At 55.1% G+C, this 14,724-nt stretch overlaps 1 protein-coding gene across 1 annotated transcript; it reads left to right on the plus strand.

Annotated features, from left to right (window-relative positions):
• The first annotated feature begins 10,880 nt into the window (after window positions 1-10,880).
• LOC131500155 (tetrapeptide repeat homeobox protein 2-like) lies at window positions 10,881-13,826 on the plus strand. The gene is made up of 4 exons (XM_058708924.1): window positions 10,881-10,919; window positions 11,312-11,441; window positions 12,325-12,599; window positions 13,120-13,826. The coding sequence occupies exons 1-4, from the start codon at window positions 10,881-10,883 to the stop codon at window positions 13,657-13,659; spliced, it is 984 nt and encodes a 327-aa protein (XP_058564907.1). The 3' UTR covers window positions 13,660-13,826.
• The last annotated feature ends 898 nt before the right edge of the window (window positions 13,827-14,724 follow it).

A 14,724-nucleotide genomic window follows, 5' to 3' on the forward strand; every position in this document is an offset into this window, starting at 1 on the left:
CATCTTGGCAATTAGGGCTGATGGGGACGGGAGGCCCCAGCTCCTGCCTGTGACCAGGAACCACCCCCCCCGGCCCCCCCGGCCGCCATCGCCCCGCCACTCCTCAGGGAAGTTCTTCCTTAGGTCTAGCTGGTGTCCTTGCAGCTTTGATGTCCCATCAAAGAGGAAAAAGAGAAAGGCCTGGTGTTGCTGAGAGATCACTCGACACACAAAGGGGTGCGGGGCTTTCTGCCCTTCTCCCCCACACTCTGTCTGCCGACCAGCTGAAACCTGTACGGCCGCATCGTTCACGCTTTCTGCCTCTGTTTCCCCATTTCTGTCCGTGTGCCTCAGCCTCTACTGCTCTCAGGCTAGGCCACTCCGGCCACGTTGCCTGTGCGCCCCCAACCTCCTTCTCCATCCTTGCGTCCCTGTGTCCGTGGTCTGTTCACCTGTCCCTGCAACCCCAGCCCCACCCCTCCAGCCCCACTGTGTTCCTTTATCCGAGCCTCCTAAGTCCCACTGTTCCCATTTCTCTCTTTTCTCCCCCAGGGTCCTCTGCTCCCTGCTGGCTTTCTCCTGGTTTCCCCTGCGTTTCTGCCTTCGCCCTATCTTGGTACCTCTCTCATTCTGCACTTCGGATCGTCCTTGCCTCTGTCTCCCTCCCTGGGTCTGTTCGTCACCACACACCCGACAGGCACACATGATCGTGGGGGAGATGGCGGTAATCCTGCCTTGTGGCTGGGTCATTGTGTCTCACCATAAGGGGCTCTTTCTTTCTCCCCGCCCCCCCCCACCGCAAACCCCCTGCCGCGGGAGATTAAGGCCAGCAGCCTGGCTGGGGAATCAGGACAGGTCTCATTAGCTTGAAGAGAGAGGGAGGGGCTGTCTGACCCTCAGGGACCAGTCAGGAGGCTACTGATGGGAGAATCCAGTGCTATACCGGAAGGTCCTGGCCCGTGGGAGCAGGGAGAGGGAGAGAGGGTCCTTACAGGCCCCCAGAGGAGTGTCGGCCTCTCTACATCACTGCCTCCCTGGACCGTGCACCAATCTGCTATCAGGCCCAGAGTCCCCTGGGGTGGGAGGGCGTGGAGAGGTGAGTCTCAGAAGGTCAGGCTCATGGCCCTAGGGTCAGTTCAGTCCAAATCTAGGCCCTTCTTCTGCCCAGATGGATCCCCTGGGGCAAGGGGTTTTCTTTGTCATCTACGCCCAGTGACTCAGGAGGAGAGCCTGACATTTAGCCTTGACCGCTCCCTTTTTCCTCACGTCCCACGTCCGAGACCGTCCCTAAATCCGGTCATCTCCTCCTTCAGACAATTGTCCCGCTACAAACAACAAAGCAGTGCTGGGAGAAGGTAAAGGAAACCCGAGTCGGGGCGCCTGGGTGGCTCAGTTAGTGGAGCATCTGACTTGGGCTCAGGTCACCATCTCACGGTTCATGAGTTAGAGCCCCGCTTCGGGCTATGTGCTGACAGCGCAGAGCCTGCTTGGGATTCTCTCTTCCTCTCTCTCTGCCCTTCCCCTGTTCATGCTGCTCTCTCTCTCTCAAAATAAATGAATAAACTTTAAAGGAGACCCAAGTCAATAGTGAAATATACCATGGATTGAGGGACTCCATATTGTTAAGACATGTCAATTCTTGGGGCGCCTGGGTGGCTCAGTTGGTTAAGTGTCCGGCTTCAGCTCACGTCATGATCTCACAGTCCGTGAGTTCGAGCCCCACATCGGGCTCTGTACTGACAGCTCGGAGCCTGGAGCCGGCTTCAGAGTCTGTGTCTCTCTCACTCTCTGCCCCTCCTTTGCTCAATCTCTCTCTCTCTCGCTCTCTCTCTCAAAAATAAATATTTTTAAAAAATTGAAAGAGAGAGAGATCACTATCCCCAGTATAACCTTTCCTTACCACCTAGCCGACCTGGAGCCCCTCCCGAGACTGCGGAAGCCCCGCCCTTCCCGCAGCCCCGCCCCCCTCTAGCAGGTGCCGGAGCCTTCTTTCTGGATACTGAAGACCAAAGCCTTACCTGGGGCCACAACTGGAAGAATAATCCACCCTGTGCCCAGCTCTGTGTGATCTGGTCCCTCACCACTCAGTCCCCTTCTGTCCCTCCGGCCTCTTCCTGTCCCCAAACTAGCCAAGCACAGGGAAGGAGCCCAGAGGAGACAGGGTCCTGGGGCAGCTGGGGGTGACAGACACTGGGGGAGATCAAACGCTGGGAGACAGAGAGAGAGAAAGGGAAGAGCTATAAAGAGGAAATCGATATTCACTGGTTCATGATTGAATGGCCAAGAGAGATGAACAAAGGACCGCCCCAGGCCCACGGTTGCCACAGGAGGGAGTGGGTTAGAGTGCGGGGGCCTCTCCGCCTGCACCCCCATAGCTCCCTAGCACACTCACGCCTGCTTTATTTTCCGCAAAACTCTTACTCCCGTCTTATTTCTCCTCTGCCCCTCACAGGACCTGAGCCCCGGGGAGGCCTGGGACCTTGTCTGCCTGGTTCTCAGCTGTATTCTCGGTGCCTGGAACAGTCCCAGCACACGGTGAGTGCTCAGTAAAGGGAAGGATGGAGGGCCGAGTGAGTGGCAGAGGGGCAGAGACAGGTGGATCCACACACACAGGGCAGAGGTGGGGTGTGGTTTCGCCGACAGGGCCACGGGCTTGTGATTTCAGCAGGAATCAGGGAGGTCAGACTTTGGAGTGCCCCACAGTGTTCAGGGATATGCACGATGCTTCAGGGATCGCATTATTGCCGAATTCACCGGTTCAGGACCTAACTGTCCCCACAAAGCCAGGTTTTCTCCGAGTCTCACGTCAGGCAAGGTGACATCCACCCCAACTCCTCGCCCCCCACTGGACAGGGGAGCCACCAGGGATGCAAAGTGAGGGTGAACCCAGCTGAGCTGGCGGCATCTTGCCAGGACTGATGTCGAACCACACGAGTCCGGGTTTAAAATTTTTTTTTAATGTTTTTATTTATTTTTGAGACAGAGAGAGACAGAGCACGAACGGGGGAGGGTCAGAGAGAGGGAGACACAGAATCTGAAACAGGCTCCAGGCTCCGAGCCGTCAGCACAGAGCCCGACGCGGGGCTCGAACTCACGGATCGCGAGATCATGACCTGAGCCGAAGTCGGATGCTCAATCGACTGAGCCACCCTGGCGCCCCAAATCGGTTAGGCGTCCCCGAAGCAGGCTCTGTGCCATCAGCGCACAGCCTGACGCAGGGCTCGACCTCATGAACCTTGAGACCATGAGCTGAGCTGAAGTTAGATGCTCAACCGACTGAGCCACCCAGGCACCCTAAAACGATGTATTTTGAAGTGGAAACATAAGCATATTTTCCAAAACGAGAAAAGTTCACGAGAGGAGCAGCTCTGGGTACGGTCTTGCAAATCCCCTTAACGTTGGACCAACTAGAAGACAGCCGGGTCCCCACCGCGGCCTCTGTGTTCGTTAAGACTGTTCTTCGGGTGCCTCACATCTTGTAGCTTCTGGAGAAGCCCCCTGTGGGCCGGCCAGAGAATGAATGAAAGGGGCTGATTCTCCCTTGGCGTTATTATGAAACTACTTTCGATCAGGTGAGCCTCCCCCTGTAGGGTCTCGGTGACCCCCCCCCCCAGAGGTCCCCGGGCCACCCTTTGAGCGGCCTTTCCGCAAACTAAAAAGCGATGCATAATGAGACCCACAAAACAAAACACACACAAAACACAGAAGAATCTCACAACTCTTAACACTGAGCAAAGGAAGCCAGGCAGTGGGGCCCCCCGGGGGGTGGGGGGGCTCAGTCGGTTAAGCGTCCCACCTCAGCTCAGGTCATGATTTCACGGTTCATGAGTTCGAGCCCCAGGTCTCATTGACTGACATGGTGACCTGATTGGCGGATAAGCAAAGACCTAAAGTGATGGGCAATAAACCTCCCAGGTAGAAGCGGGCGCCTGGGTGGCTCGGTTGGTTGAGCGCCCAACTTCAGCTCAGATCGTGATCTCACGGTTCGCGAGTGGGGCCCCACATCGGGCTCTGTGCTGACAGCACGGAGCCTGCTTCGGATCCTCTGTCCCCCTCTCTCTGCCCCTCCCCCCCTCAAAAATAAGTAAATATTTTTTTTAATTAAAAAACAATTCAAAATATTTTTAAATACTTATACAGTTACTTAAAATGTATTTAAAATTCTACGTGAAATGCCCTACGCGGGCACTCCAAAGCTGTCGGATGCCTCACGTCGGGGGCAGACCCTCAGGGCTCTGCATAGATTCCTGACAGGTCAGACCCTTCTGGAACATTCCAAGTCATCTCTGAGGGCCCTGGTCGGATGCCCCCAGACCTACACACCTATACCTCCTTTTCCCGATCTCCAGAACCCCCTGTCACTTCCAAAGGGACAGAGCAGGGAGGGCGGAAAGGAAACCAGGATATATGTTCATGATAAATTTTCTACATGGACAATGTGGGCACCCTCTTAACCCTTGTAATGTAGTTTCCTAAACAGCCGGCCGGTGCTAGCTCTGTTCCCTTCACCCCTTCTCTGCTCTTCTGCCTCCTTATCTCCTCTGCTGCCCCCCTGTGGCCGTCCTGGCCCCTGGGGGGGGGGGGTGTCTCCCCACAGCTGCTTCTCTGACCCTGTCCTGGTTCCATTTAGCAAATGCTCCAATCCTCTTAGGCCAGGCCAGCCTCAGCAGAGCAGAGAGGGAATTAGATCAGATTTGGCTGGGGGGGGGGGGGGGGGGGACACGTGACAGGCTCTAGGGGAGGGGAGGGGAGTGGACAGACTGTCAAGATAGAATAAACACTCCTTCTGCTTACCTGAAACCCCACGAGGAGGTCTGAGACCTCTCACCTCACGCGCCGAGATCCCAGGAGGGGACAGGGGCAGGGAGAGGGGGACACCGAGGGGGCAGGGAGGGCACCTGGAAGCTGAGACGTCTTGCTTCCCAGGCCTGGAAAGTGTTTTTCCACCTTTGGCTCTCACCTCTGTGGCCACCATAGAACCTATCGCTTCTCAGGTCTCTCCTTTCCGTAGGGAGGCTATTTTCTCCTCCAGAACCGTTCGTTCTTGGCATGCGTATTTTTATAGGACGGATGTTGGCTGTCCTCAGCTTCCTTCAGAGACAGCAGGTCGGACCGCGGTTAGACTAAGGAAGGGTTTCCGGGGCAGAAGAGCCGGTAGCTTTTAGCATCTGATGAAAATCCTTCCCCATGACACCAGGAACTCACGAACCACATTCTTTCTGGAACCTTCTGAATAGGGCAGGGTGGGACATCAGGAGGCTGACGGCTGTCTGGTGAGGGAACCAGCGTTAAGGTTCAGTTCTATCCACGTACCTGGCACTTTGCTGGGAATTTTTGGAACGCCTCCCCCACCAGATTAGACTGCAGCCCTTATCAGAGGCCCTTCCTGTAAAGCTCAGATTTGGAAGTTGACCTTTTTTTTTTTTTTTTAAAGTAGGTTCCGTGCCCAGCTCAGAGCCTACCTCGGGGCTTGAACTCAGGACGGTGAGATCAAGACCTGAGCTGAGATCAAGAGTCGGATGCTTAACCGACTGAGCCACCCAGGCACCCCCCCCCCCCGAATTGACTATTGACCTGCTTTGCTGTGATTCTGTGAGTAGTTATGTCCTATGAAGACACCTCAAACACCAAATTAGCAAATTTGGTCCCGTTCCTCCTTTTCTGCGAGCCTCCGGCCATTTTTACATCAACTCATCGGTATATCACCTTGTTTAACCTATTCTGTTTATTTTTTTTTAATTTTTTTTTAACATTTATTTATTTTTGAGAGAGGGAGAGATAGAGCATGAACGGGGGAGGATCAGAGAGAGAGGGAGACACAGAATCTGAAACGGGCTCCAGGCTCCGAGCTGTCAGCACAGAGCCCGACGCGGGGCTCAAACTCGTGGACCGCGAGATCATGACCTGAGCCGAAGTCGGACGCTTAACCGACTGAGCCACCCAGGCACCCCTAACGCATTCTGTTTAAAGACAGAACGTATTACATTTAATGTATTGCTACGTATTAAATTTAATTAAATCAATTATATTAATTCTATATTAAATTTAATTAAATAATGTCGTAAATTAAATTAATACATTGACTTAATTTAATACATTAAACGTAGTGCATATGGTCGATTCTTTCACATCGATCTCCTGGCCAGCAGCCCTCTCCACGCACATCCGAAGGAAGCTCGTGAAAGGCCCAGATTTTTCTCCCTCAGGCACACGCCAGCTTTCTTGCACCTCAGACGGCCCCTCGGTGTTATGGCGGAGAGCGATTTAAGCACACGCACCACCAACAAAGCACAAAAGTGCCCAAGGACCCAGCAATTCCACGCCGAAAGCAGCCACTCACACCGATCAGCCACGCGGTCCACAACAGCCGAAACCAGCCCGAGGGTCCATCAACAGGTAAATGGAGAAACCCAATGTGGCCAACCCATACAGTGGAATATTATCCGGCCCCAAAAAAGGAACGAGCTGCTTGGACACACTACATCATGGATGAACATCGAAGATGTAACGCTTCCAGAAGAAGCGAGACACGGAAGGACAGATATCGCATGATCCTACTTCTATGAAGTACCTAGTCAAACTCACACGGACGGAAAATGGGTTGCAGAGTCCCAGGGGCTGCGGGCAGGGCAGAAGGAGGTGTTCTTGTTTCTGTCGGGGATGATGACGAGGTTTTTGGGGTTTTTTTTTTAATGTTTATTTATTTTTGAGAGAGAGAGAGAGACAGAGCGCGAGCAGGGAAGGGGCAGGGAGAGAGGGAGACAGAGAATCCGAAGCAGGCTCCAGGCTCCGAGCTGGCGGCACAGAGCCCGACGCGGGGCTCGAACCCACAGACCGCGAGATCATGACCTGAGCCGAAGTCCGACGCTTCACCAACAGAGCCACCCAGGCGCCCCATGATGATGACAAAGTTTTAAGGACAGACAGTGCTGACGGTTACACAATATTGTGATTGCATTTAATGCCACTGGATTGTGTATTTACAAATGGTTAAAGTGATATCATGTTAGATACATTTTACCATAATTTGGGGGAGGGATTGTTTTTTTAAGTTGTTTTTTTAATTTATCTATTTTGAGAGAGAGAAAGGGTGAGCGGGGGAGGGGCAGAGAGTGAGAGAGAGAGAGAGAGAGAGAGAGAGAGAGAGAGAATCCCAAGCAGGCTCCATGCTGCCAGTGCAGAGCCTGACTCGGGGCTCAATCCCACAAACCATAAGCCGAGCTCAAGAGTCAGACGCTTCACCTCCTGAGCCACCCAGGTGCCGCCATTTTACCACCATTTTTAAAAGCATAAAAATGCCCCCCAAAAATGTGGCACTAAATATTCCTCCAAAGGACACTCGTTTACAGTATAAGAGCTGAAAGGAAAAGGCAGCTGGAAACAACGCGAGGTCCATCACACGAATTTGTCACCACTCTGCACTTGTCTGGGAACAACCAGGAACACGTGGGGAAGACTCGTTTGGGGGTGACAAGTTTTAGCAAGTAGGCAGAAACGCAAATACGGAAGCCACGAAGGATGAGGGTGGAGTGTATTTCAGACACGAAAGAGGAAGCGGAGAGCAAAGTCTCGAGACACAGAGAGGAATGTCCATCACAGGAAGTTAGGGCAGAAGGTTCTAGAAGGCAGAGGCCAACTCCCTCAACCCCATCTGCCCGTCGCTCCAATGTTGTCTTCAAAGTTCAGCTTGCTCTTCTCTGACCTCCCCAGGTGACCTCCCCACCCTGGGTCCCCTCTCCCTCAGGGAGTGAGGCCTCTCTCTGCATAGACAGTAGGAAGGTGTCTGGCTATCTGGGAGCATCCTAGGGGCGGGAGGCAGAGGTGAGTCAACCACACTGAGTGGACCAAAATCAGGGCTTGCCTGGAAGGGACTTGCAGAAGAGATAAGGCATTAACAGCTGGGGAGGAAGCCATTGTTTCTGTTCTAACTGAATCAAAGATAAATGGATTAATCCTTTCTTCTTAGCACTGTTCTCCTCCGTCAACTCCCTTCTCACTTCCCTCCCTTGTGGCCCAAGCGGATTCTGGGCTACAGACAACCTCCCCGTCCGTCCGTCTGAATCTGGGAATTGGATGGCAGTCTGGGAAGCCCAACGAGGAACCCCAGGGACTCTTGCCCCACCCCCCAGCTGTCCCAGGGGGGCTCGGCACCCACCAGGTTTCCACCCAACCCTGCAAGGAGTCAAGGTTCAGAAGAACAGAGGGCCAAGCATCGATGTGTCCTGTGCAGCATCTGAAGCCAGGAATGTTCCTTGTTTTTCTTCTTGTAAAATAAACAAATAATAATAACAAGTGGAAATGAGAGGAAATGAGCATTTGACATTCTCCATAATCGCTGGGTTATTAATCAACTGCTGGGTGTCTTACTGTTGCCAGTCAACATATCATATATATGTATATGTATATGTATATATATATATATATATATATATATTGATCTTTTCAGTGTGCTTAAGTGCATGCATTCTCAAAAATGAACAATGTGCCTGAGACATTACTGGATGTCAGCAACTGTAGGCTCGTTCCATCATTTAACATATTATTATTAGTCATCAACTTTGCGCCTTTCTAACTCTAGAAGAGAGGACTCCATAGCAAAAACAAAAACAAAAACAAAAACAAAAAAACAAAAAGACCTCAACTAAACAAAAAACAAAAAAACAAAAAAAAAACTCAACTGAACAGAAAACAAAAAAAATAAACTAAACAAAAAACAAAACAAAACAAAACAACAACAACAAAAAACTAACCTAGACTAAAATCCCAACAAGGACTCCATGTTTGGGACACATGTACTCTGCAAAAAGAAAACAGACCTCCACCACTCGAACAAAATAAAAGATACACTAAAAATCACCAACCGTTACTACAAGTTCCACTCCTGATTCCTTCTCACTGTTCATTAGCATTCCACGGGTCGGAGGTTGGGGAGAATTTTTTCATCATTCCCTTATTCGCGCACATGAACTCATGTAATTAACTCAGTTACTTGAAATCGCAAATAGATACATTTATGCGTGTTCACAGCAGGCAAACGTTCTCCCCGGGATAAACCTCTTAGGATCAAACCACTGAGGCAGAAGGGCACTGTGCTCATTCGATCCTTTCTCGCATCCTTAGTGGCATCAATTCAGGCTCCCAAATCTCCAGAAATCCTTTTCTGACCGACCTCGACTCCTGCGATGGCAACAGAAAGCCGCGTTCCCCGCCCTGCGCCCCACTAGGTCTCGATAAAACCTGTCGCTCAGATCTGCATCGAACCAGGGGCAGTATAATAAACATTTCATTAACGTATCCACATCATACAAAATTCACCCATTTAAGGTGTGCAATTCAATGTGTTTTTTTTGTTGTTGTGCATACATCACCGGAACTAATGTAGGGCATTGCATCACCCCAAATAGAAACCTCGTACCTATCACCCGGTGGCCCCCCGACGGTCCCCACCCCCCAGTTCCCGGCAACCTCTAATCTACCTTGTGTCTCGATGGCTTTCTCTATCTTGCACATTTCATGTAAATGGAATCGCACCTCTGTGACCTCTTGGGTCTGGCTTTTTCACTTAATGTAATGTTTGCAAGGTTCATCCGTGTGGTAGAATGTGTCCGTCCTTCCTTCCTTTACGGTTAAATGATATTCCGTTGTGTGAATATATGCATATTACGGCGTTGTGTTTATCCCTTCATCCGTTGACAACATTTCGAATGTTCTTTTTTTTAATGTTTATTTTATTGATTTTTGAGAGAGAGAGAGAGAGAGGTAGAGAGCAAGCAGGGGAGGGACAGAGAGGAAGAGACAGAGACAGAATCCCAAGCAGGCTCCAGGCTGCCAGCAGAGAGCCTGACATGGGGCTTGAACTCACAAACCATGAGATCATGACCGGAGCCGAAACCAAGAGTCGGACGCTTAACCGACTGAGTCACGGTTGACAGACATTTCTATCTGCTGTCATTTTTTTGCTATTCTGAACGGTGGTGCTATAACTCTCCTGTATTTAAATGCGTATTTTCACAGCATGGGTGATCGTGTCCTTCCATTCACGTCCCTGTTGGACAACTCAGTTGCCACACAGCAAAATCTCTGAGGGCAGGGGCATCGCCTTCCGGGTCACCGCTGTGTTCCCAGTGTATTTACGAAGTGTCACATCTGGGGCCCCTGGGTGGCTCTGTCGGTTTTGAGCTTGATCTTCTGCGTAATCTCCGGCTCCTTGCGCTGTTAGCCTGGTCAGCTGGGCTCTGCCCTGACCCACGAAGGACCTGCCTCGGGACACGGAGTCACCCAAGGTCTGGACAGAACAGATGCGTTTCCAGGGTCCTCGGCTGAGGTCTGAGGGTCTTCGGCTGAGGGGTGTTGACAGACACGGACAAATTTGTCTCAAAAACCAACCTACGCTACCAAAGCGTGGGAGAGTCAGAGTCCCCATCCCCTCCCCCACCAACACCAGGCAAGACCCCTCTTCTCCGTCTCTCCCAATCTCATCCACAAAACGGTACACTCATTTATTTTGAGAGAAAGGGTGAGTGGGGGAGGGGCAGAGAGAGAGGGAGAGAGAGAGAGAGAGAGAGAGAGACAGAGAGGGAATCCCAAGCAGGCTCTGCACAGTCAGCGTGGAGCCCAATGCGGGGCTCGAACCCTTGAACCGCGAGATCATGACCTGAGCCGAAATCAGCCGCCCAGCCGACTGGGCCACCCAGGCGCCCCTGTCTCATTGTTTAAAAAGAAATTAAGTGAACTTTAAAAAATAAATAAAAATTAAAATGAGAGAGAAGGCGGCCTCTGGGCACATCTTAAAGACCAAGGACATTGCTGGAGGATCCCTCGTTGACTGCAGAGCCCTCGGCTTGGTGACCCCTGTGTTGCCACCTGCCCAAGAAGGAGAAACAACGTCCAGTGAAGGCGGAATGTTGCCGGAAAGGAAGGAGCACGGAGGCGCACTGACGGTGTGATGGCACCGTGAGATGCTCGGGCAGCTCAGGGGAGCGAGGTCAACCTTGAACAACGAGATCCCTCTGCCACCTGTGATTCGGTGCGCGATCGCCTATTTAACCTTCATCTAGCACTGATGATCATAAAAGGCCCCCCACTGCCCGGGAACTGAGGCTTGTAAGTTGCGTGCTTCCCGGACTCGAGTCCTGAGCAGACCCCAGGCCAGCGAGGAGCTCAGCCTGAGGTCTACATGTGGGTCTATGCAGCTGGGGGGGTGGGGGGGAGGGGGCTGGGCCCCTGTGACCCCGGCTCCTGAGTCCAGCACCTGAGGCAGCCCCAGCTCATTCATTCCCAAAGACACGGGGGCAGCCATCCACCTGCTCCCCCATCGGCCTTCATCCCATAGGAAGACCAGCAGGGACCCCGAGCCATCACCGGGGCCACGTGTCTGAGCACCCGCCCCGTCCAGGACTTGGGGGGAGACTCGGAGAAGGGACCAGAGGGCGAGCGTGGTGTTGGGGGCCAGCGGGGTGGCTGTTGGACCGACCAGGCGGGAGAGGAGGGGGCTGGACAGGGAGGCGGGGGGGAGGGGCCCCCAGGACTGGGGGGAGGGGACGACACCCGGGGCACTGGCTGGAGGGGCCCTTTCCTGGGCTGGGGACCCCCACAAGGGGCAATGCGGGGTTCCCTGGGCTAGAGCCCCCTGAGGGAGGGACCAAGACCCTCTGGCCACTGAGGCCCCGGCCCCCAGGCCCCAGCCCAGGGCCTGGGTATCCAGAAGCTGCTCAGTAAGGAAAGGATTACTCCATCCTGGGACTCCTCCGGGGGCAGGGCTGAGGGTGGGGAGAGAGGGAGAGTCCCAGGACCCTCAGGGTGTGTCTGGGTGGGCACGGCAGGTAGGTGGGATTTAAGGCCCCGGTGGGGTGGGCAGGGCCCCACACGCAGGCGACCGACCAGCAGGCAGGATGCAGGAGCCAGGCTCCCCTGAGGGTGCGCCTGGGCCTGCGCCAGGGGCCGGGCTGAGGCTGGGGAGGCCTCTGGGCCTCCAGAGGAGGCCCCCGGTGTTGGGAAGGGTGTCCCGCACCGTGCTGTGGGGACTTCGTGGGGCCGGGACAGAGGGCCTGGTGCATGGCCGCCCCCTCTGAGGGTCAGGGTGGCTCTAGCCCTGGCTGGGAGGGGCTGGGGGGCCAGGCGAGGTGGGAGCCCGCCTGCCTGGGGCAGCGGCCTGCCTGGGCCTGGGGAGCTCAGCCTGCCTGTCTTCCGCGGCCGTGGGTGCTGGAATCACAAGACAGCCGTTACTGCGCCCATTTCAAAGATGTGCCCGCTGAGGCCCCGACGGGCACAGAGACCTGGGCTGGGCCGTGAGAGCCAGGGCCCGACCCCAGGGCGTCGGGTCCAGCTGCCACCTCTCATGCACAGCCGTGCCTCCCACCTGCTCGTCGGGGCCTGGCCCGGCCAGGGGGCGGGTCTTTGGTGGGCGGGGGGCCGTCTGTGGGGCTTGTCTGAGCCCGTTTCTCCTCGGGTCAGGCCCCCCCTCAGCCCGAACGCTCCCGAGGCCCCGGAAGAAGCGCACCGTGTACCTCAAGGAACAGCTGCAGGAGCTGGAGAAACACTTCTGGGCCAACCGGTACCCGAGCTACCAGGAACGCGTGGCCCTGGCAGCCGGGCTCAACCTGGACGAGCACCAAGTGCAGGTAGGACCCCGCCCCCCTCCGTCCCCACTGGCCACAGGGTCCACTAGGAAGGTGGCACTCCTCCGGCTGGACCACCGGCCGTCTGTCCCGGGCTACAGGGGAGAAGGCAAGCCAGAGGGTCCCAGGGCTCCCCTGGCTCACAGGGCTAGCAAGGGGCCCCCTGTGGGGACTCAGGGCCGGACCCCAGGCTCACCGCCACCCTTGCTGCGCGAACCAGCCGGCCTGAGCCCGCCCAGACTGACGGCCCGCTGGGTGTGGGGGCACCAGAGCTCAGGGCCTCTGCGAAGGCGGGGGACCCTCTGGGGCAGGCCCCCTCCTGGCCCCGGGGCTCCCGGGTGTCCAAGCCCCGCCCCCACTGCCCCCTGCATCCTCGGGGGACCTTGAATTGGGCTCCGGGGGGCCCTAGGGAGAGCTCTGCGGCTGCCGTGTCTCCTGAGCCGCCCCACACCTGGGACAGAGGCGGGGAGGTGCCCCTGCCTAGCCCGTTTACACCTCCGCCTTGTCCCCTCGGTCCCTCCAGGTGTGGTTCAAGAACCGCCGGGCCAAGCACTCCAGGCTGCCCAAAGGGCGAGGTCGGGGAGCCCACATGGCGCCAAGGGACCCTGGAGCCCCCAACTCCCGCTCTGTCCCTGCCCCTGTCGCCGAATCCGCCCCTGTCCCCGAATCCGTCCCTGTCCCTTTTCCTGTGCCTGCTCCTTTCCCTGCCCCTGTCCCTGCTGGCCCCATGTTCCCAGGGACCCCAGGCGTCCGCAGCCCCGCTCTGCACGGCCCCTCGAGGATGCACCCAGCAGCAGAGCCCGGCACCTGCAGCCTGGACCCAGCCTGGTGGGCCCCAGAGAGGGGCTCCCAGGAGTCCGTCCCCGCCCCCGCCCCTGCCTGGCCTCAGAACTCCTTTGGCGCGGACTTTGTGCCAGACCCCTTGCTAGCCCCCAGTTCCACAGCGGTCTTCTCACCCCAAGACCCCCTGGAGGGACCCTCTGGCCCCGTGATGTCCGGGTACCAAGAGGAAGAAGGCCCTGCAGAGGACGACTCGGAGCTCATGACGTTACTGAATTTATAGGGGAATCTATCCCCCAAAAGTCCTCGAGTTCCCGCGGAGCCAGAGGGGACTAGGGTGTCCCGGGCCCGCCCACCCCTCGTCCACGTGGGTGGGGACGTCGCTGGGGGGCGGGGGGTGGTCCGGCCGCGCAGCCGATCCCTCCCCTGCGGCGGGAACACACCTCGGTCCATCCCACCTGTGGAGGTGGCACCTGTCCCCTGGGTGGCCCCCACGCGTGGCGCTGCTGCGAGTGTCCCCGCAGCATGTAGGGCACACGTGAGTATTTATGTGGGGTCCCAGGGGTGGCATGGAACCGATGCTCCCCGTGTCTGCTCCCTGGATGCTCTGAGAGCCTACTCCGCGCCTTGACCAGCCGGGAGCACTCCTGCTCGCAGCGTCCTCCTAAAACAGTGAGGATGTGACAGCTTTGGATGGCATCCTGCGGACTGAGGCTTTGCTGTGGTTCCAGCATTCATTTACTGATCAAGAAGTGAGGCCCTCGCGCGCGTGTTTGTTGAACATTAGTACTCACAACGTGAGTTTTTGTTTTAAGGTGTTTTTTTTTTTTATTTTTTGAGAGAGCAGGGGAGGGGCAGAGAGAGGGGGAGACAGACAGTCCCAAGCAGGCTCGGGCGCTGTCGGCTCAGAGCGCAACGCAGGGCTCGAACTCACCACCCCTGAGATCAAGAGTCTCTCGGTGCCCTCCTGGCTGAGCCGGCCAGGAGCCCCATTTTTCCTGGTCTTTGACCCATTTGTGCTTCCACCCTTGTTGACAATTTAATGTACCGCAAGTATTCCTATTTGTATTTTGCTCATATGCAAAAAATTTCTGTTTTAATGTCATCTATTTTCAGTGCTTTTCATTATCTGTTACGGGCCAGTTTCTTCCTTCTTCCTTGCTTGCCATCAGTGTATCCAAACGCTGTAAAGCAAAATAAAGTTATTTAATAAAAATTAACAATGCCTTTCACAAGGCAACCCTCATTTTCTTTTTTTTTTTTTTTAACGTTTATTTTTGAGACAGAGAGAGACAAAGCATGAACAGGGAAGGGGCAGAGAGAGAGGGAGACACAGAATCTGAAACAG

The sequence above is a fragment of the Neofelis nebulosa genome, chromosome 17 (assembly GCF_028018385.1).
Source record: "Neofelis nebulosa isolate mNeoNeb1 chromosome 17, mNeoNeb1.pri, whole genome shotgun sequence".
NCBI classification, from domain to species: Eukaryota; Metazoa; Chordata; class Mammalia; order Carnivora; family Felidae; genus Neofelis; species Neofelis nebulosa.

Coding starts and splice junctions, on each gene's coding strand:
- LOC131500155 (XM_058708924.1), top strand. CDS start 10,881: ATGTTGCCGGAAAGGAAGGAGCACGGAGGCGCACTGACG. Junction 10,920..11,311: donor AGCACGGAGGCGCACTGACG/GTGTGATGGCAC, acceptor TTCATCCCATAG/GAAGACCAGCAGGGACCCCG. Junction 12,600..13,119: donor TGGACGAGCACCAAGTGCAG/GTAGGACCCCGC, acceptor CGGTCCCTCCAG/GTGTGGTTCAAGAACCGCCG.